Here is a 23053-nt window from a genome sequence, read left to right as displayed (position 1 = left end):
TTTCTGTTTCTCAGTTCTTTCTCCTCTGTATTTATTTATTTGTCTTGGTCAACATTTGACTAATAGTGTAGAGTGCATCGTTAAAATATTTGCATGCATGTGTGCCTGTATGTACACACGGTGTATCAAGTCTAGAAAACTAGTATGTCCTTATTCAACATACTTATAAGATACCCTTTTATTGCACCTCTTCTTAGTCCAGTTGCTATTTTATTGATCCTCCAACAGCAATGAAGTGTTCTCCACCTTTATATCTGCTCTTCTTGTGCAAAGCAATGCCTCATGTGGAGGTTTTTGTGTAGGACGAGGTGTTTGCTCTGCTGGGGTTAGGCAAGCTCCTGAGCCAGGATGTGAGAATGATGGGACTGGGGTGGGCATGGGGGGACACGGCACTGAGGCCATGAGGCTGGAACCTTCAGAAGTTCTGTGAGTTCAAAGGCAAATGAAGGGATCAAATCGGGAGCCCTGGTTTGTGGGTCCAGGGCTTCTGTGTTCGCCACTCTCTCTTGCAGGGATGACAAGCATGCCCAGTGCTCTCTGATCCTCAAGGGCCCTCTGCAGGACCAGCCAGTTTCCCAAGGAACCTGGGTGGAAGTGTCCTGTGGGATCTGGTGGCAGCTGAGCTTCAAGTTCACCTGTGGTGGGTAACAGCACAGCGTTCCACCACCGCTCTGCTGCAACATCCCTCAGCCATCTTGTGTTCCTGTCTGACACTGCATTTTTTAGGGGGGAAAAATGGCTGGTCTGGAGCACCGTTTGAAGTTTTGTATTGTTCTAAAAAGAGGAAGAAGGAAAATTAAAAACTTGTTACAGCTTCTATTTTTTTTTTCTTCTTACTTACAGAGAAAGATAGTAAATAACAGAAGACAGTTGTTTCTAGTGCCTGTTTTAGCTATAATAACGGGGGTTAATTATTAAACCTTTTACTTGGTTGCTCACTTGTGCTGCTGATGCTTTAATCCTGGGTCACAGAAAGTTTAAGAGTGCTTTACAGGGTAGACTCACTTCTTTTGCCTCAACCTTTCCACACTGACAGGATGTTACGGGTTTTGCTGCTTACCCTCGCTGTAGTTGCCATTGTTCATGCTGAGCTCTGCAAGCCAGGTAAGTTTTAGAGATGATTCCCATCCTTCCCCAGGTAAATGTAGCTATGAGGTTATGCCTACAAAGCCACCAAGTTCCCAGAGTTATATTTTAACTGGTTGTCTCTAGTTTGAAGATTGAAATGCTGAGCGTTCACTTCTTTATGACTTTGCAAATTAAGTACAGGAGTTGATCTCACTTAAAGAGATCATGGCAAACCTCACTGAGACTCTGTAGGACTGTGGCATTTTTCATGCTAGTAACTGCAATTCTTCTAACAAGTTGTGTTAAGACACAATTAGAAGCTGCTGTTTGTGACTAATTAGAAAAGTAAATTATTTAAAGTCCTATTTTGGCTGAGTATCAATATATGTTTGCTTTTTTCTCTTTGTGTCAGATGCACAGAATGCTTTCAAAGTACGGCTTAGTATCAAAACAGCTTTGGGAGACAATGCAGTAAGTAAAGCATCTTCACATATTCTTCCTAACTGAATTGCCAAAATAGAAGTAATACATACTGGAAAATTTCTGAAGGCAGCAAAAGCAATTTCTTCTGAAGTGTTAGTTGTAATAACTTACTTGAGTCATGATCCGGGCATCCATTTCTTGACCTTTGACTAGTCCACTTCTTAAAATGGCATCCTTTAAGAGAAGTATAAAGCTTATCTTTTCATAAATATGATTTTCTGTCAAAGATTTTTTTTTTTCCTGGAAAAATAGTAGAGATGTTACACTTGATGCATGAGAGGTGCTGCATAAATCTAACCGTATTTGGGGAAGAGCATTTCTGCTTGAGAGTGAAATGCTTTGGCTTAATTCAAGTCTTTGGGCTTCATGTAGAAGTACTGGTGTAAGCAATAAAGGTCTGTGATAAATCAGAGATTGGGATGTTAGATGACCAAATAGTCCTTCCTGATCTAATGCACTATGAAAAATGGCAGAGCTCAGTACTTTGTTTGCAGTTTTGAATGCTTAGAGCAAATCTGCAATGTGTTACAGGGCTCAGCATAAAATTAGATATGAAATGTCTTGGACAGTCATCTCTGCTGGAAGTCTGGTGTCTGATTTTGCTCAGAGTCCTGGGAAACAACAATCAGTAGGTTAAATGTTATAAGAGACTGGAGATATGAGAATCTCCCCATGCCCATAGGAGTCATATTGAAATTACCCTGAAATATCAGGTAATTTAAACTAATATTAGGAGGGACCTAATTCTGCTGGTAACTCCATAAACCAGACAAACTGGGAAGAGATATTCAAAATACATGCTAAACTATTTGTCTGTGGAAATTTGTATTTAAGTCAATCCTCTTGGGTGAGAGACTTTAATTAAACAGTAGTGTGAGCCTGGTTTGTTTAAAAATGGATCAAAATACTGTATTCCTATGGCTGAAAATATGTCAAAATCATTATTGAAGCTTGTCTTGGAGATAACTGCTAATATTTTGATTTTATCTTTGTTCAAAATAGCAAACAATGAAAATTGCACTTCCCAGTAATGCTCTTTGTTAGGGCTTTTTACTTCTCCAACTATAGTTTACTATTTTTTGCTTATTAAAATAAGGAGGTTTTATTTGATCATTTTTTGATCATATTTTTCATCCAAATACGGTATGATACAGATCATTAATCTTAAATACACTTTATATTACAAGAAAGAAACAATAACTGAGGAGTCTGTTGATTTTTTTTGTAGATAGGTAGTACTTCATTTCATGTTGCAAACTATGCAAAAGCCCTAAGAATGGGGCAATCTAGAACATCATTTAGAACAACATACTCAAAGTGGTATGATGCCATACAAGTTACCCACAAATAATGAACAATTTATTAAGTGCCCAGGTAGTAGTTTCTTTTCACAGCCATTGCAATCTTCTCTGTGAATGACCAAAACTTCACTTTTTAATTAATTTATTTATTTTAGCAAAGAAAAGCATATTATGGTCATTGTAACGTGGTAGGACCCAGCCAGCTTAGAATATCTTGGTATGATGCTCTGCTGTAGAATTCTGTTTCATTCATTTCTGAGACACTTCAAGCTAGATGATAACAGAAAACCCCGATATTGTCGGCATTTTGCTCTAGGACTGGCAGGGTAACTCCAGTATACGTTTAAGGGCATAGGAAATAGGTTAGTGTAGTTTTCCACATGGCTTAGTGCATGCCGTCCACTTTGTGTGAGGCTGATAAAGACAGGACACCATTTTTTAATTTGTTCGCAAGGTAGGCTGTACTTTGAGGCAGGGAGTGCCATTTAGTTTGTTGATACAGTTCTTATCACAGTGGAGCTGGAAAGAGCAGCTAAGATACAACAGGTATTTAGCTGTTATCATTTTATTTGCAAATAATAGGTGTTCTTGACAGAGATATTGTTTGCCAAGTGGTGGGATGAAGCATGGTGTCTGTAAGCCTAAATGGAGGGAAAGTGATTTATGAGTCTCTCTGAGGATGATGCTAGCATTAGAAGTGGCTTCTGGAATAGCTGCTAGTCACTAGTTGCTTTCTGCTCATGGACATAGCAGAGTGGTAGAGAGTTAATTCAAAATGGCCAAAGACAGCTAGGGAGTGAGCAGAAGTGATATGCACTGAGACTCTGTGTCGCCACTCAAAGAGCTGTGACATTAAGGGCTTCAGCCAGGTGAAGCAGAAGATGCGCTTCTCTCTGGCTCAGGTATTCAGACTGTTTCCAGGGTAGAGGATGAACAGGAGCAAAACTGGTGTGCATGTTGTGTCTTGCCACCAAATGGGGCCCAGAAGTGTGTGTGTCTATAGCCACACTGCAGTCTGAATGGCTGTCTAGTTAATACAGAGAACCATGCAGGAGGGAAGGGACCTTAGATGGTCCCTAGTGCCCTGCTGCTCAAAACCATGACAATGCTGAAATCAGATCAGGTTGCTCAGGGCAATCTTGTAACATTATAATCTTGTTCTGTAAGCTTAAATTTTGTCTTCCTTAGAGTACTACTATAGCATTTTGTCCCACTAACAATCTACTCTTGTCATCTTTTACCCATTATCTCATAAACCTCCTCTTTTCAGTAACAGACACTTAATACTGGCTTCCACAGCCAGCTGTGTCTAATTCTGCTCCTCCTTAACATGTAAAGGATGGCAAGTACAACTTAGCCAAGCTCTTTTTGTTTATTCCTTTCTAGAGCAAAGATGGTAAACATTAATAGTTCTGGTACCATTATGTAAAGTTTCATTGATAACAGAGCTATCTTATGTTTATAATGTGTGGTTGCAAATGATATTTAATACATGTCCTCTATAGCACCACAAAATGTGCATCAATAGCTGCACTTCATAGGAACATAAGAACAGAAGCAGCATCCTCAGTCACCAGCTGCAGTCCAGGCCTTTGCAATTGGAGGGTAAAGATGAAACTGATAAAGCCCCATAGTAGAATGATTCAGGTTTCCTTGCACCTCTGTGTCTAACTGGAGAAAGCTGATGATTAGAAATTGGCTTCTGGTAGTTCGACACAAACAACTTGTCCTGAGTTGATACAGTTCATCAGCTTAAAGGTATTCTTGCCATACTTTTCTTCCGCATTGTGTTGCCTCCCTCCTGCATATTCCTGCATGCAGTTATGTACAGAGCTTCTTGTTCATATGGAGCCCACAGCCATCTCTATCTCCTCTGTCTCATCACTATTTTCTTGCGGCTTCATGTCCTTCTGCCCAGAAGGTTGTCTGTAGCATCTTCTCACTGTAGCAACCTCCTCATTTCTGCTGAGCTTTCTCTGCTAGTCTCCTCTTCCATTTCTTGAGGCTTTCTGTTTATTCTGTCTTTTTTTTTAAAGTGCTCACTCTTTCAGCAGCTAGAGTTCCTCAGTACAAATTGTTTTCTCTGTTTTGAGATATTCTTTTTGTTACTCTGGCTTAAAGAAGCTCTAGGTTACTGCATTATTTATGAAAACTGAATACTAGATATGACAAAATGTGCATGTGTACTGCACTAAACAGAAATGTATCAAGTGCATAGACTTGGTAGTGCTGCATTGCATTTGTGTCCATGTAAGCATGAAATGGAGTGTACTTCATCATTATTCATTTTGAAGACAACTGATTAAGTTATCTCTATAGCAGGTTTAATCCACTGGATAACAAATTATTTTTTTCTGTACTTTTGGACCTGTTCTCAAAGACTGCAGATGGTATGTAAGGATTCAGTCAATAGTACTGCGCATAGAAAATGGAAGATCTTTCCCTATAGTGCTGGACAGTGTGCTCCATGATATCTTTAAAATTATGATAAGTAGTTTTATGGCTCTCATCTGTATTAATTCCTCTGTTACATCATCTTTTTATTTTTGTACTTGTTGCTGTCATTACTGTCATGTTTTCATCAGTGCAGTGGGATCAAAATATAGGCTTTTATTATTTCTTTTCAAAGAGTCAGTCTTCTTTTTTTTTTTTTTCAGTTTAAGTTCCCAGCCTGTCATGTATTATCACAGTATGCTTACACCTCCCTTCATTCACAAGGCAGGAGTGGTGAGTCAGAACCTGGGTTCTCAGCACTGCATCTGGATTTTAATGCTACTCAAGTTGTCTGTTGCTCAGCTTTGTCTTCCCTGTCCTGCTGCATCTCAGAGAGGCTGTTTCACAGCTCATCATTTGTTTAGGGATGATAAATATGATCAGTATGACTTTCTGCCCTCTAAATGACTGCCTTCTTCCTTGGTTGCATTCCCAGTCCACAGGATGTCAGAGCAAAATGAGGACCGATGCCTGGAAGTTGGATTCCTTCTTTCTGTGGAGAGGATGCAGCACCATGCATCTAAAATCAAGACTTTTAAAAAGCAGAATTAAGATTTGGCATTTTCAGTGTTCTTTACTGCTTTTGATGTACATCGTTGGTATTTGAATGTGTTATAAAGGCCCATGAAAAAGTAGATCCAGTTATCAAGAGGATTAAGTATCCACACTACTGGGTTTCTGATTTGGATGATTACAGTGCAGATTTTTTTAATGCTGAAAGTTAAAATTTAGATTTGTGTTCTGACTGACTGACTGAAGAAAGCTGCCTCTAACCTCCATTAATATAATTCCAAGAAGCTATTAATCTTTGTAATCTGCTGAAAGGAGAAATTCAATCAGTGTGCTTCAGTCAAGGCTCTCATTATAAAACGTAATAGGTGCAGTTCTTACAGGTCATTAGAATTGCGTATGTGAATGAAAGCCCAGGGGAATCTAGTGAAGCTATCTCAGAAAACTGAGTTTGTGGAAGCACAATTTTTCTTCAAGACAACAGAGAACAGTTTTTGGAGCCTGTATTTTACTTATTACTGAAGTAGTAAGCATGCTATTTTCTTTCTTTTGTCTCATATGTGATGCAGTAATTTGTACTATAGTTAAATCTGTCTTCTTGTTGCGAGAATGGTGTGCCGCAATAAGGGCAAAATCTCATTTTGTTTCCTGGTGTCATGACATCCATCTTCCAGAGACTACTTTCAACGGAGATCCAAATGGTCTTTGTGAGTGGATATAAACTTTGTACTCTAACAGGGTTTATCCAGCGAACGAGGCAAGGCTGTGTGTGCAGCTGTGTGGGAAGAATTCTAGCAATATGCCTATTCTTTATTACAAGAAACTTTACATCTCCAGTTTTGTCAGCACTCTGAAACATTCAATTAATTCAGTTTTTGGAAATATTCTTTGCACTTTATATTGTGCTTTATAACAGCTGTTAGAAAAAGTCCTTTGTGCATACTAAGTAATGGGCAGCAATTTATTTTCTCAGGACAACCAGAGAATTTATTTTCTTGATTAGTATGGCATTTCAAATTCAGTGATTCTTTTCCCTCTTTGTACTGCCAGCAGTGGTGTTGAAACTGATCATTTTCCATCTCTCTTTACAGTATGCCTGGGATGCTAATGAAGAATACCTCTTCAAAGCAATGGTGGCTTTTGCAATGAGAAGGTATTCTAGCAAGAGCACAACTCGGTAAGCATCTGCTCTGATTTGCCTCATACATATTAACAAAGCTGCATGTATTGGCCCATTCTCTGCTGTACTGAAATGTTGAAATCATTATACACATCTCTGAAAAAAAGACCCTTTGAAAAAAAGTTCCAGTGTATTTCTTTGACACCTAGATATATGTTAAACATCACTGTCTTAAGCAATGTTCAATCTTTGGACCAGTGTCCCTGTTGATGTGAAGTGACACAGCTGTGAATCTCAGTGGGATTGTGCTAATTCACTCTAGCAGAATCTGGCAGTAAGACACGATACCTTCTGGAGACCATACTGTGAGGAGGCGAAGGGACACATTGGCAAGGTCAGGAAACAGTACAGACCCTGGAATAAACAGCTCTGTTGAGCATTTTCTCAGAGCACAGCTGCAGCAGTATGTTGAGGATGAGCTGACTCAGAGAACTGGAAGGTGGATAACTGTGCTAGTGCTGTGTTCTCTTGGTGGTATCTGTCCCTAAGGTTGTAGCGGTTGAGTTACCTAACATCAAGAAGTTTCAGATGTTGCAGTTCAGACATAAATCAGCCTTTAATTGGTTTTGGGATTAAATCTGCCCTGAGGTACTGAATATTTGCAGGCTTCTCTGATCCTTGCTACTTATGAAATCAGATACCAGATTAGACTGACTATTTAGCAAGCTGTATTTTCAATGTGTTCTTATCTTTCTTAAACAAGAAAACTTGTATTTCTGGAGGCCTATTATTTTTTCATTGTTTTTCAGTCTTAAAGATTTATGGTGGGCCAATGAGGAGAAAGTTCTTAATTTACTTAACAAAAAAAACCTGCCTCAAACTGTCATAGTATCATATGAAGCATATTCCACATTTGAAATAATATTAGTTAACTTTAGTCACATGAGAGTTACTGTGGCTGCCACACTTTGTCTTAAATAGAAGGGGCTTTCCCCTTCCATGTAGCAGGAGTGTTTTGTTCCTTGTTGATTTATTTTTATTCCTCAGAAGTTGTCTCCTTTGAGCAAGACAGCCATTACACCAAGCTTAACAAAAACAGCCAAGTATGCTACTGCACACAATTATAACTACACTAAAAATGAGTTCAAGATACAAGCTAATTAAAGGTGATTATGCAGGGTTTTTTCTCAGATTTGTGAATTAGCCAAGTTTTCATCCACTATATGACCCATGAAGATTTGCTTATGTATTCTTATTTTAGTCCCACGTCATTTGTTAAAATTATTTGCTTCCCTCAAAGTCATGGTGGTTTCACACGGCAAAAACCCTGTGTCAGAAGCCAGTGATCTTTTTCCTCTTCAACCACCGTGGCTCTCTGCAGACTCAACTAATACTAGAAAACTTGTTGCAGGAACGGGAAAAAAATTAAACCAGTACGAAAGGAGTTAAAATTTTGATGGAAGTTATCTCTGTTCACTCGGGGAAATCACAGAATTTATGCTCAATTAATTCATTTCCCTACCAAGACAACTTTTCCTATGGACAAAAACAATAATGTCATTGTTCCGGCTTGGAGGTGGGATTGCACATATCAATAATTTCCTGCTGCTAAGTTTGTCAAAGGAGAAATCAGTATAATATTTGGAAACAGCTGGGTGTGCGCATCTTTTTCTCTTTTTAAGATGATGTAGGACTTCCTCATGGGGTATAATTTGTTGGAGTTTACCTTGTAGGTATAACTGATAACTTTTTGAGGATTTCTAGACACCTTTGGGTTGATTTGTAGACAGAATGTCAGCCAAAGTGCAGCTCTACAGCTCTGAGATCTGGTACGGCTTACTAGGCAACAGGCTGAGGAGTTCCGTATCTGTAGATCTCTGCCAAATCTCAGGGGACCTCAGGGTCCCCCTTCTGTGGTGGAGAGCTAGATGAACCTCCCAATATACCCCAAATAACCTGCCTGTGATGTTAGAGCAGGAAAGCTATGAAAGCATCCATCTTATTAGAAGTCCTGGAAATAATTCACTCCTCTCTCCACCCTTGGGGCAGGCAAGGAACTGAGAACAGAGGAAGGAGGGCGGGCCATCTCCATCCCTTCTGCAGTGGGTAAGGAGGTGTGGGAGAACTCACCATCCTGGAGGGCAGCGCCACATGCCATGCACGCAGGAGTGGCACTCTCACATAGCTGGTAGGGATAGTAGCAGGGGCTTGCAGTGTGGTGAAGAAGGAGGCAGAAGCAGGAGCTTGTGGCAAATACATTACATTACTCTGCAGGAGGTTTTACAGTTAAATGCCAACACATTTTCTTTGGGAGCTGTGAAAGATCAATGATCAATTACTCTGTCGTAAAAGAAAAACCAAAATGCATTGTGGTAGCATCTAAATTTACCCAAATTGTGCATCTGGTTAATTAAAGATTTTTGTCAAAATAAAGACTTATGAAAAATTCACCAGTATTTTACATAACCAAATACTGGTTCTGCCATGGTATATATTTTGTACAAGGCCATAACCAGGATGTGACAAACCTCTCCTTTAACATCCCATTAATTTCTAACACACCCAGAGCTCTGCAGTAACTCACAGCCACAACTAACTCGCACATGACACCACATGCCTTTAACTTCAGCAAGCTGGATTGGGCCCCAGGTAATTTGTCTGGTGGATAAGCATAACCATTGTTTCAGCCTGTCCCATCATTTTTGACATTCAAAGTCACCTTTTATTAGGCTTCTGAAACTGCATAAAAGCCAGTCTGTAATCACAACCAATTGAATGTGCTGCTGGAAACAGCAGTTGATGCTCGTTTTGCTCTTGTGTAACTGGGAGATCCAATGCAGAATGGACAGGATTGCACCTTATATCTCAAATTCTCTAATGTTGGTTGCTAAACTCAAATTTAATAAATCATGGAGCTGTGTTCAGTGTTTGAAAGGCTTAGTGAATTTTCAGGTTTGTGTGAAATGGAATATAGACACAATCCATCAAATGACTCAGTAATTATTCATACAGATAAATAACTTATTTTTCAGCGGAGAAATAAAAATCTTTTATTTCCTTCTCTATCCATCACCTTTTGATTGATTTTTCAGTAAATACATTCGTGAATTACATAAGCCAACCTTTGGTCTTTCAGTGTTAAAAAATTGTCTGTAGTCTGTGTTAGTAACCCTGGTTTCTCTAATCTGTGACCCATTTGAAATAATATAAATCTCTTTTGTGCCTGAGACTAGTTGATCTGTAGAGCAGAAAGAATGTAATCACATTTATTTTCAGTCAAGTAACAATCTGTTTTTAGTACATTTTACCCCCCTTTGTAGATAAACAAGCTGCAGTTTTCCTCATGGATTGACAAGAGAAAGAATTCATCAACATTGTCCATCTTCCAAAGACAGGCTATTTTGATACTAAAAATATTGTGACCGTTTAGAATAACAAAATAAGCTTCTAGAGTTAAAGCTGTTAAGTCAAGGTGATCCCATGACTTCTGTTCTCAAAAGGAAGAAAATAATGTTCCTTTGCAGGAGCAGCTCTACATGCTGGCTTGGAAGAGGCCTGAAGCCTTCAGGAGAGCTGGAGACGAGCACTTGGACCTTGGGGCTGTGGTTTTCCCACAAGCTAATGACCACTGTAGGCACCCAGCTCCCTTTGGGTCTCTGGCAGCTCTTTCTTACCCCTAAACAATCCTTTAAATCTCCACAGGGAACAATGATGGTGTTTCAGGCCAAGGAGCCATCAGGGTTTCCTTTACTTACTGGTGTTCACTTGAATATATTGAAAGAAATGCAATTTTGGACTTTTGCCATAGTGCTCTAAGGCAGAACCAGGATCTTGTAGTTTTGATGATAGCAGTCTCCTATAATTGCCATGACAAAAGTCTGTCACCTGCTAAGGAAATAAAAATATGTCTACATATTTATTTATGAATACACTTAATTAGCACAGTGCATGGAGAAGTCACATTTCTCAAATCTGTACCATGTAAGGGCATAGTTTTATAATGCTTCTGCATGCTGTGAATCCAATCTGTGTGCAAATAACACAGGGGGGAAAAAAAAAAAGTGTACCTGCTGTAAAGAAATTGCCACATTGGTGCTTGCTGATCCAATCTGTTTTGGTGTTTACTCGGTCCCCTTTGAACTTCTCATGAGTAGTAGTATGCTCTTTGGAGCCTGGAAGGATTTACAGCATTCAGATTCCACTGGTGCAAAAGTGGTGGCAGTGAAGCCAGATTTTGGAGGTGTATAATTGGGCAAGGATTTTAGACACAACAGGGAGCAGAAAGGAGGCAAAATTTACATATCCTAGTGTGAGCCTTGCTGCCTGTTCGATTCAGTGCTGTTTGTTCTAGGGAGAGAGAGAGAGATACTGCCCCTAATGAAGACCAGCTGCCCTTTCTCATGCTGAAAATCTTGGCACTGTAGGGAAGAGCCCAGGTTTAGGAGCTTCTCTGATTCTCTGAACAAGAATGAGGAAGTCAGGATGTTCAGCCAGTCTTTTTCTACCAAATTTATTTTTCTCTTTGGGGATCAAGCTTTCCTCACTCATTCCATTTAATGAGCACCTGTAGGGCAAAATGAACCCAGGTTTTCTACCTCGACCAGTTTTTGATTGTGCTACAGAAATTCCAGCTTTAAGAACTGCAGTGACATGAAGCTTTTGGTCCTACTGTTATAAATTCTCGTGATGGAAAACTTCCTCTGCAGGTGCAGTTTTAGATGTTCTGTGAAGTCAGCAAGAGTTTGTCAGCCACCAGCGAAAAGTAGACTCTTTCCCCACCTCCTGTAAATTTCGTGCTTTGCTTTTGTTTTGGGAGGAGTAAATCTGCTTTGATCTTCTCACTTTTGCTAGCAAACTGACGTGAATATCTCTTCAAATTCCAGAGGATGGCTTCCCTCTTTTATCCATAAAAATTCTGTTTATTTACAAAATTAATGTTGTTCAGAGAGGTAAAAGTGAGTATTTCAGCTCTGCAAAGTCATTGCTTTCCATTTTATTGCATATCTCTATGGAATATGTACCTTTTCTGTTAAATAAAAGGTTGCCCTACCCAAGCCACCCAAAACACCACCCAATAAAGCTTTCAGCAATAAGTACAATATTTCTGCAAAATATCCAGAATGAACTACCGTGATCGTTCTGCCTTAAAAGTGAACTTTGTCTTTTCTGTATGAAGACTATGCATTCATCGCCAATGTTGGCTCCTTTACATTCCTTTCTACCTCCTTCCTGCTCTTCAGGCCAATGCAGAGCTCATTTAATTATCTTTGTAATTAGCCAGCAGATGGCACTGCAAAACAGAGCGCTGCGGCAGGAGGGATTGCTTCCAGCCGGCGATTTGTCCCGAGAAACAGCAGAGGCTGGAAAGGAAATGGTAAAACTTGCATTTTGATGATGGGCAGGCCAAACTTGAAAACCAATTATGCTAGTTAGTAATGAGCATTACAAACATCACTGTAGCTAATTAAAAGAGGAGCTGCATTCTTCTTCATAGTCTCACTGCAGGGTTTCCTCCTCCAGAACAGCAGGTTGTATCTGAAAACTGATCATTCCAAGCAGGGCCTGTCAGGACAGGGAAGCTATGTTGTGCCTATGGCCAAGTGAACCTTGTGCAAAGGTGAACCAAGTCCAAGCTGCTCTCTAGAAATAAAAATGATCCTAACCCTTGGTCCTGGACTTTCAGAATATCTGCTCACTGCTTGGACATGGGGAGTAAATCTAAATACTGAGCCAAATTATTTGGGTTATTTATTAATGATACAGATTCTTTTCCCCCATTTTTATCTCTCTGTCTGTCATTGAATTCATGAAGGCTTTGGTTGTCCTTTTATGGTACATGCTATGTTAGTTGCCATGCTGTAATAAATGCCACCTTATACAATTCCTGTGTATTACATGAGTTTGCCAAGTTTGTTTCTTAGTTGTGTGAATAAACTAGGAACAGACAGAAGAACATGGGGTCACCATCTATCCTCAGGTACTGTTATGATACTAATATATTAGCCTTTACTTCTTTAGTTTAAATACTCCATTCCATGAGATTTTTCTAATGATGGTGCCACCATTTATTAGTATTAGTAAGAACTGTAAGAATCGGGGAAAAAAAAGCTTTTAAAATACATTTTGCTCACTTTTTACATGGTGCCATGGAAAGCTGCCTACCTGTGCTCTTCCACTATTAACTTCACATAAAGCTGAGCAATCTTCTTTTAAAACAGTTAAGTGTTTGTCATAGCATAAGCTAAAGAGCATAGGCCAGTGCCAGTATAACATCTACATTTAGCCTGTTGCCTCCACTCAGTGCCTAACTCTGTGCAGAAAGATGTCAAAAAGAATAACATCAATTTCATTGCTCTTCCCTCCAACAAAGGCATCTTGCAGAAGGGCTGCTGCACTCACTCGAAAATCATGTGGGGAATGCTCGATGCCTGGCTCCTGTAGTATTAGCTGTCAAACCCAAAATTCTAAGTTCATCAATGCATTTGCCCCATTATATGGCCTTTGACACAGCCCCGATGATTAAGATGCAAATATGTATTTTTCCATTTGCTTACACTAAATGTATGTGTCAGACCGTGCACATTTGTAAGAGATTCAGAAATTCATTGAAAACTCAAGTTTGGTCTCATTAAGCTTAATTTTTAAAAATTATTATATTGAGAAGTGGGTAATACTGTTTCTTCCCCAAGCATTAACTGTTCACTTTTTTAAAAGTAAGAATTTTCCCCCCTTTGGGTGAAAGCTTTTAAGAAAATCTAAAATATTTTTAATGCTTCCTTCCATGCTTCTTTAATTATGATTTTTATTTTAACTTTCCACAGAATTTCCAATGTGCTGGTCTGCAATGTGACAGATCGGGTGTCATTTTGGTTTGTGGTCACAGATTCTTCCAAAAACTTGACAACTGTTCCTGAAAGTGAGGTAGAGGCAGCCATCAGGTACAGTCGCTGCTTCTGCAGCCTTTTCTTCCTTGCTGACTGGGGATGCTTTATATCTCTGGGCCTTGCATGAATTAGCACTCTGCCTGTTTAAGGATAAACTAATCCAAGTAGTTAAAACACCAAGGGGTCAGTACTCTTTAATGCATGTGAGGTTAGAAGGATTTTTAACAATTTCAAAGGAATGCAAAGCATGTGAGCCTTGGGATGATAACTTTGAAAGGAGTCTCTCTTAGTGCTGGAGCCTGAGGTGAAATCTAGTCCTTTACCAGAACCCTGCCTGTAATTTGCTGTCCAGTGCATGGCACATACACTGCTCTCACCCAGCTGCTGCATTTCCCAGAGCCTTCTTCCTCAGATGACAGAATTTCACTCTTTCTGGGTGGGATTTACATCATTTAACTTTTCCTTGTGTGCCACTTGCCTGTCTACATCTGGACTAATGACCATAGGCTCCCTTTCGGTGCTGCTCAAGTACAGTTTTCAAATGAGAAAAACTAATGTGAAGGCTTCATGGGCAGAGCTGGCTATGTCCCAGCTTGGCTTAAACAATCTTATACTCACATTCTTTTCATACCAGCTCTTTCTAGAATGCCAGCTGATAGTGTATCTGAGCATGGCTGGTACAAAGTACCAGGTGGTATAAATCAGTTTGCTCTCTACTAAATATCGCATTCTGTAGCCAATAAAAGCAAGATCGTGGAGTTGAAGAGGGAAAAAGAAAAGAATAGGTAATCTGACTTCAGTGGTCCACCAAACCTGCATAAAGGGTCTATAGGAATGACTCCCACAAGCAGCATAACTCATGTACATTTCTCAAGCGTGGAGTGGAAAACAGACCTCTTTGTTTTCAGACTTTCTGAACTTTGTTTGGAAAATTCGTGTTATCTCTATGGAGGTGTAATGCCTAATTCCCAATGAATGAGTATGCGTTCTTTTGGAAAGATTAACTTCTAAGCTTATGAGCAGATTAAACTGTTTCCTACAGAGACACTAATCAATAGCTTCATAGCATTAGTGGACAAAGCAGATTATTTATTCATCGAAGCTTTCTGTAAGAGTGCTGGAATGCAGGGTTTTTGCATTTCTGTTATTCTTTGATATGTTCAATAGCATAAGCTGATTTATTTGAGTATTTTGTGTGCCCTGTTTGCCACAGAAATTGGATGCTGTTGTAGTATGTTTGGTTTTTAACTGCTGTCTGTCAACCAATAAAGAATAATATGCTATTTATGAAAAGTTTTAATTCCTTCCTAACTTATAAACAAGAAATAAAATGATCTATAAGACTACAATACTTTGTTCAATTGCTTCTGATTGTAGGTTTCCATACTAAATCATTATTCTAATTCTTCATACTATAGTAGCACATAAGAATGTTATGCATGGACCAGGATTTTATTGTAAGAGGGTCTCTACAAACTAGAGTAAAGAGGAAGGCAAACCTCCTCAGAGATCTGTATTCGTTCCAAGATCTTGCATAAATATACACAAGATGTATTTATGCATATACAAATACAAAATACACCTGCATGTGTTTCAGCACATAATTCTGTAACTCCAGCCATTAGATGAGGGTGAACAATGCTTCTTTCAGCTGTTCACAATGATCCTTTCACATCAATAAGGATGAAAATCTTTTCTAAATCAAAGACGGCTTACCATATAATGAGTCTCATAATATGTCATGGCTTTCTGTCCTTTCCAGGAATGCCAGCTTTCCATTAAGGCTAAGAACTTCCTGATTAAGGGACAGTCAAACATTATAATTTCCAAGAAAAGAAATTTGCAAAATCTTAGCTGTATTTCCCTTGTATCTGTTCTTAGGAAATACTTGCGGTATGGCAAATAAATTGAATTGTATACTCAGAAAAGCTGCTGTAAATCATACAACTGCAATCAAAAAGAATCTCTCAAGACCAATATGTGTAAAGTATTTTCTCAAAAATTCTGACATTTTGAAAAAGCTAATGAAAGATACTACTAAAACCTCTAAAGGCTGCTTAAATTCAGATCCAGAAATACCTGCAAATGCTCAGAAGTGGTGACTGTGGGTGAAGAGGTGAAGATAGCCATTAAAGGGCAGCTGTTTTATTACTCATATGAAAAAGTATACTCATATGAAATAGTGTATTTCTCAGACTTACAGATTCACATAATAGACAAAAATGTGCTAAGTACAATTCCCTTTAGCTACGTCCTGCAGGGAAGAAGGGCATGTTGGCAATAGACGTGGCTTTATCTGAACCACATAGTATCCTGTGCCTCATGGGCCTTAGAAAATCTACAGCAGCAAGAGCAGATGTTTCTGCTCATCACGTGTGGGACAGTTCAGTTTGGGGAATCAAAGGGCACTGATAAGTAAATTTGAGCATTGCAGGGCATATCTGCCACTACTCTTGAATGCTGCATGAGTAGTACAACAGAGCCACCCTTTCAGATTACAACCTGCTATGTATTCAGCACACGGTCCGAACCAGAGACAAATAATAATAATAATAATAATGTACTTAAAGTCTCATCTGTATTTCCCAGTTTTTTAGATAAATGTGTACAAAAGTCTGGTGTCCAAAACCCTGTAAGCATGTCGGTGTTTATGAATTACTGACAGGATCTGTGTAATCCTACCAACATCATGTTGGATCAAATTGAGCCCTGCCTGACTTGCAGCACATACCTTACAATTATTTTTTTTCTTCTTTTTACTTATAAAATATCTATCTATAGAGAGCTGTAATGTTCTTTGTATTTTTATGAAGGATGAACCGGAACAGAATCAACAACGCCTTCCTACTGAGTGACCAAACGCTGCAGTTCCTGAAGATAACCTCAACCTTATCACCTCCTGTTGAGCCCTCCACGCCTATCTGGCTTATCGTATTTGGTGTTGTTGTTTGTCTCATTGTGGCTGGAATTCTTTTCCTCGTTGTTGCAAGGATTCAGCAACGCAAGAAGTAAGCGGCTTAGCTTTTCTTCTATTTTAACTGAATACTGGCAAGTTAACTCAGCTGGGCTGGTTTTGCTTTCCAGATCAGCCTCAGAGAAATTATAGCTCTTCCCCTCCTCCCTCCATAGGTAAAGATAACCCATGTGTCCTTTTCTGAGAAAAGGGGTTACATTTTTTAGCTGTGAAGTATAGATGCTATAAGAATGCTGGACTGTACTGAGGAAATAGGAATTATAAGAATACAATCCTGAAGGCCACCTAGTTAGAGGTGATAGCTTTACAAAGACATTTGCTGTCATTCTTCTCAAGGTTTCATGTGCCATAGGTGAGCCTCCTCTCACAGACTACCCAAATAGCTACCAAGATGGAGGAGGCTGGCAGTGACTGTGCCCCTTCCAGGGCAGTAGTGTCAAAGGCTGGCAGGGCTAAAAACAAAAATTCTGCGGCAGTTTGAGAAGCCTCAGTAGAGGACACAATAATGATTAATGCATGTCTGAAGAGGGCCTTCTCAATGGAACAGTGCATGGTCTCACCTACCATTCATGACCTGATGAGTCCAAAGTACCCAGCCCTTCACAGAATCATGACCAGATCTCACCACAAATCCAGGTATTTGCTGTTTGGCAGTAGGGTTGGAGAGAGATACCCTCTTTTCCTCTCAGTTTTTGCCCTGTGGAGACAGTGGTGCAAAAGAGAAAGCTATTCATGCTTCTCTAGTGTGAGCATATTGGAGCAGGCCAGAAAGTAGGTGAGGTTTTGGTCCTGCCATCTCTGTTGGCTCAGAGTTCAGCATAAGTAGTGGAAATTGCTCAGCTAAGCTGAGATTCTGCCATAGAAGTTCAGCTTCTGCCGTGATTTAGGCTGCCACAGAGGTTAACACAAAATTATGACTTCAGTGTAGGTGATGTTAAAAATATTGAACATATGGTGGACTTCATCCCCAAATACATCAACAATGGATTCATATATGAAAACATGTTGTGTTGCAGAGATTTTTCCTTTCTACCTCTTTATCACCTTGAAGAACAGCGTTAAAAGACTTCAGAAAAACAACACATTGTGAAGGATAAGTGGTACTCATAGAGACCTCTTAGTAGTCTAGCCAGGATCCTTTCAGTTATATTTTGCATTCAGAAGAGTGCCATGAATTTGTAAAACTCCTTTATATTTTCAAAAAACAAAATTCAACAAACAATAGATGAGAGATGTCGTTGGGGAAAATCTGGGCAGGTACTTGAGATCTGTGGATAGTTTAAGCCCTGTCACAAGCTTCCATGTGGTATGGGCTGAGTTTTTTCATCCGCTGAACCTAAGCAACCTCTTCTGTAAAACTGGAGAGTAACGTTGCTACCTGAAGCCTGTACCTGCCCTCTGTGCAGCATCTTGTCTCCGTGTGTCTATGTAGTGCCTAACTCAAAAGGGTCTTCGAACATTTCAAATAAATGCAATACAAATATGTTGTGCTTAATAGCTATGAGTTTTCTAGCTAAAATAATAATTTGTTTTTTATATTGGGCTACAAGACAGCATTTATCCCCCTCCATTTTCAAATAACTCAGTTGAGCTTGAGCAGTTGCCCTCAATATGGTATAAACTACATGTTCTTACTGTCCTACCACCAGTAATGTGGCTTGTTACTGCTTGCCTATAGTCACTTGGCATCCTCTCTCTCTCATGCTCTTGTTGTCCTTTTATTTCACTTCTCCCTCAGTTTCTAACCTTTCCTGAGAGCAGATTCGTCATTGTACTCTAACCATCTTTTCTTCTCAATGGCATCTGCAGGCAGGGGTGAAGGAGTGAGAGAGTAAACCGAGCATGTATTTCTGCCATCTACTGTTGCAAAAACTGGACAGGTAACACGGATGGTCTGATCTATTTGACTCCTCAGAAGTGCCAGACATCAGAGAAAAGTGTTTCAAAAGTGCTTATCTCATTTTTAGGCACCAAAGTATGTGACAAGGTTGTCAAAGACTTCAGCATGTCCTGTAATGATTTTTCTTGGAAACGTGTCCAGAGCTGACATAACAGCAGCTCTGTTGCCTAGTAAGCTGTGTTGGAAATCTGGCCTCAAGAATGGTGTTGACTTCTCATAAATCTGGCATTTTGTCTTTATTGGCCTTTAAAGTACCAGTTAAATACCTGAGTTCAGATAAGGCCAAAAGCATGTACTTCAGGCCTTTTGTATTCAGGGTGGTAGAGAAGCACATGATTGGCCTATAATGGAGTTTCAGTAATGAGTTAGACTCATGTGTCATTTCGTGAACTGAAAAAAATTCTTAATGAGGTCTTCACTGTGCATCTCTGCCAACATATAAAATTCTGAGCCGCAGCTGCCTGCAGCTTAAAGAGCTCCATATAATCATAGCCCTAGACTCTAGGGTGAGCTGGATCAGACACATCTTCCAGCCTTATGTTTGTTCTCCTGTCATCGCAGCAGTATGACACCTCCCCCTCTGATAACAGATTGGGCACATACCCAGGGCAGGACCATCCTCTGCTGTCTCTGCTGGGCTAGACTGAAGTCCACTCCACCCAAAATCCCATCTGCAGCAGAGGCCATAAACATTTGCTCTGGAAGGAGTGGAAACAGAGTAAGCACACACATTGCTTCCCCCTATTACTCTACCAGCACCTAATTTGCAGCTGAGGGCCTTTCTGAGCTGGATTTGATCTTCGTATATTGGGTAACCCACAGTAGTTTCTCTCCCCTTAACTTGTTGAGTCTCCCCTTGGACTCAGAAATTTTTAGTGTCTCTGAATTTCCATGGCAATGAGTTCCACACATCTCCTACTCCTCTCATTTCTTTTGAGTCTGCTTCTTAGTATATTTTTTAATGTTCTGCCTCCACAGTTTTTGTATTAAAGAACATTCTTTTTATACTGTAAGAGCAGATACAGCAACTAGGGGTCAGAGGTTTCCACTACTACCTCCCATGTTTATTTTCAGCAAGTCTGTAATGCCAAGAATCTCTGAAAGGCCAATAAAATTTTATTATTGTTAATATCGCTGTCATTAGCAGTTACACTGAGCCAGGTTGTTATGATTGTCCTGAGTCAGATTGTTACAATACATGTTGCGGGATAGGAGGAAGCAGTGGGTCTGACCTTTGAGTTTTTTATCCTCTGAAACTGCTGATGCTGCTGGCTATAGAGTACAGTAGGTTTTTCAACTATGAACTAGTAGATCTCAAGGCCAGAATAAATCTGGGATTAAAGGGACATCGTGACATCTTGACTGATATTTCTGTATTACATCTTCCTGTGGTTGTATTTTCAGATAATTTTATTCAGCAACTGTTTTAACATGCTTTTGATGAGAACTGGAGCCTGGAAAAGTGCAGCTGTTTGATCTAGAAAACAAAAGTATAAAATACTGGGTAGGAAGGTGGCCGTTAATGAAGCTTGAAATAAAAATGCAGATTTGCAGCATTAAGAGTACTGAACTTCTGGAGAAGATCGAGGAGAGTGAGGACACTCAAGTCTCTACGTTTGGAGGCTGTAGTCTAAAGCTGATCTGTTTCTAAAAAAAGTATGTTTTAATTTGTCCACATCATAGGGTGAAATCTCTGACATACACAACAGGGTCAGACTAGGTGTTTAGTGCAGTCCTTTCTGATGTAAAGCAAAAACAGATTTAGAGATTTTTTCCATTTTTCCTTTGCACTGACTTTTCTCTCTGCACCCTCTAGTCATTTTGCAGAATAAGGAGATGAAGTAATATTTATAACATACAACATGTTTACTCTAGGTTTTCTGATTCCCAATCCTGAACTCAAACCAAGCCATCCAACCTGTGGGTCTCCCACCTTCTGTGGGATATTTACAACAGCAAAGAGGTGCACCAGGTGATGCCTTTCAGTACATAACCTGTGGTAAACTTCTGACTAAATGTGCAATTTTCTATCTGGAATCCTGGTGGAGTGCTGCAGGTCAACAGAATAAAATGATGTTCTCTTCCTTGTTTTTAGAAAGAATAAAGACTCAACAGAGAGAGAAAATTTAGAAGAAAAAAGTGAAGGGACAGTAACAGTAGAAAATGGGATTCCTTGTGAAACGCTGGATTTAAAAGCAGGCCACATTAATGGAGTGTTTGCAGCAGATGATGAGCGGTTCACGTCCTTATGAAATGCTGCCATTGCTATCTGGTAGTTTTTTGGAAGACTCCTGTGCCTACCTTATCTCGTCACTACTCCTGAATGTCAAACATGAAGACAAGAAAAATGTTCTTTCACTTAATTTCCCTCGAGAGAACCTTTTGCTGATAACACATACACTCAAACCTCCATTACAAAACTTTTGTTCATGAGCAAAGCAAATGAGAAGATGTCAAATGATATCCATTAAAGATTTCCAGAAGATGTGTGGCAGAACAAGGCTGAAACCTGCGTTGTGTCAGGTGTTTCATTTTTAATGATTATTTATATATGCCTATTGCTTGTTTTTCCCTGATATAAATGTGAAATTTCATTATTCCTGAATGCCACTGGAGAGATCATCTATCATTGTCAATTCTTGCTAGGCTTTATTTCAAGCCATATGCAAAAGTGTCTCTGTAAAATTACTTCTGTTTGCTGATACGCAGTATGCCTTTGCATGGAATAGTGATTAGTGCATGAAAGTTTCAATTTATTAAGGGAAAAAAAGCAAGCTTTCACAGTCTCTGTAAGAGCAGGTTAAAAAGTGGCTGGTCATCTGTAGCTTTAGGACTAGCAAGGATCTGGTACTAAAAATGTTTTTCACTTAACAGTAAAAGTCACAGATTACATGACCTGGAAATTAAAAGTGGCAAAAGTTTGAAATATGTTGAAATTAATAGTTGCAACAAAGGGCAGATTTTCCAAAGGTGCAGTTTGTGATTAGTGGCCCAGCTCTCATTAAACCTAGGAGGGAATTTCACAGCTCTTTGAAAAAATCTTCCTGACATTTTAAAATAATAAAACTAGAGCAGATTTCCAAGACATAGTGAACCCAGGGTCAGCTGAACTCTTCATGTGGCAGCTGGATAGCTTTTGAAAAGATTGTGTTTCAAACACCAGCTGCTGGGCTTGATGGACCTGACCCAGATAAGAATGTGCAGACAGTGGTAAGTCAGCAGAGACCATTCAGACCTGTGTGTGTTTCCTGTTTGTGTGGCTGGAAGTTATGGGTACCAAATGGTGCCAAACCCCAAACTGCATTGTTAAATTACTTTGAAATCAGCGGTACATGCACACTGTGCTATCGGTACCCTAATCCTGTTCCCATTTAAATCAGTGATACAATTCATACTGATTTCAGAAGAACTGGGCCCCATTAAAGGGGCACTGTATGTGTGAGTATCTGAACACAGAGAATGGAAGCGTGTTGAAGGCAACTATGATATTGGCAGTCACCAAACAGCCGCCCATGTCACTGGAGGCAGGATTTGACCATTAGCCGTCTTTTTTTCCAGACTCATGTTTGGAGGCAATATCAGAAAACCCATTTACTTATTGGGGTTATTTCATCAGACTCCTCACCAACAGGAACAGGGTCAAACAGGGTAAAAGCTGCTTGTAAAGGACCATCCAGTGTACTGAAGTGTTTCTTGTCTCCAAGGGTACAAATCCTTCAGGATTTTGGCTGTATTGAGCACTGTTGACTGTCCATTTGACTCAGCACTGCCTCTTGGGTGTGGAAGGGGAGGAATGAGGAGGAGATGATGGGGAAGCAGTGGGGTGAAGGGAGGAAGCTGAGTGGGGGAAGCCTAAGGCCTGGGGAGATGGGGGGAGAGGAGGGCTAAATGCAAAATAAAACTTTTGAACCCACTGATCATTTGCCTCAGTTGGTCTCATCTGTCATGGTTGTCTTTCATGTCCTGATGGTGAGTCAGTCTGGACAAGGACTGTGTCTTCTTTGTATCCCAGAAGGTATGCTGCTCCATTCTGGGAAAGGATAAGTAAAGTCAGTTATTAATGACAATATCTCAGTGCTTCAAAAGTACCATCCACAACATGGAGATGTATTTCTCACCAGAATGTCAAAGATTAAGCTTACCAGTGCTTAAGATCTTTTGGAGGGAAGATTAGAGTTCAGTGTTATTATTGCTTTCTCAGTCATTGCTCCAAGGTCTTTCACTCAGGCACAGTTTTACTGAGGTAATTCACATCCCATCATTTCTAAATCTTCACACTTTTCACATTCTGTGTATGACAGATAGCTACCCCGCAGTATG

General features: G+C 39.7%; 1 protein-coding gene across 1 annotated transcript; it reads left to right on the top strand.

Moving 5' to 3' along the window:
- Positions 1-1037: 1037 nt before the first annotated feature.
- On the top strand, positions 1038-21208 carry CLTRN (collectrin, amino acid transport regulator; the record flags this gene model as incomplete). The annotated part of the gene is made up of 6 exons (XM_080350939.1): positions 1038-1104; positions 1481-1539; positions 6947-7032; positions 13797-13913; positions 16673-16867; positions 20829-21208. The coding sequence occupies 6 exons, from the start codon at positions 1038-1040 to the stop codon at positions 20983-20985; spliced, it is 681 nt and encodes a 226-aa protein (XP_080207065.1). The 3' UTR covers positions 20986-21208.
- Between the last annotated feature and the right edge of the window lie 1845 nt (positions 21209-23053).

The sequence above is a fragment of the Nesoenas mayeri genome (genome assembly GCF_963082525.1).
Source record: "Nesoenas mayeri genome assembly, chromosome: 1".
In the NCBI taxonomy this organism is placed as follows: domain Eukaryota; kingdom Metazoa; phylum Chordata; class Aves; order Columbiformes; family Columbidae; genus Nesoenas; species Nesoenas mayeri.
Note: the sequence above shows the minus strand (reverse complement) of the source record. Positions and strands in the feature narration are given on the sequence as shown.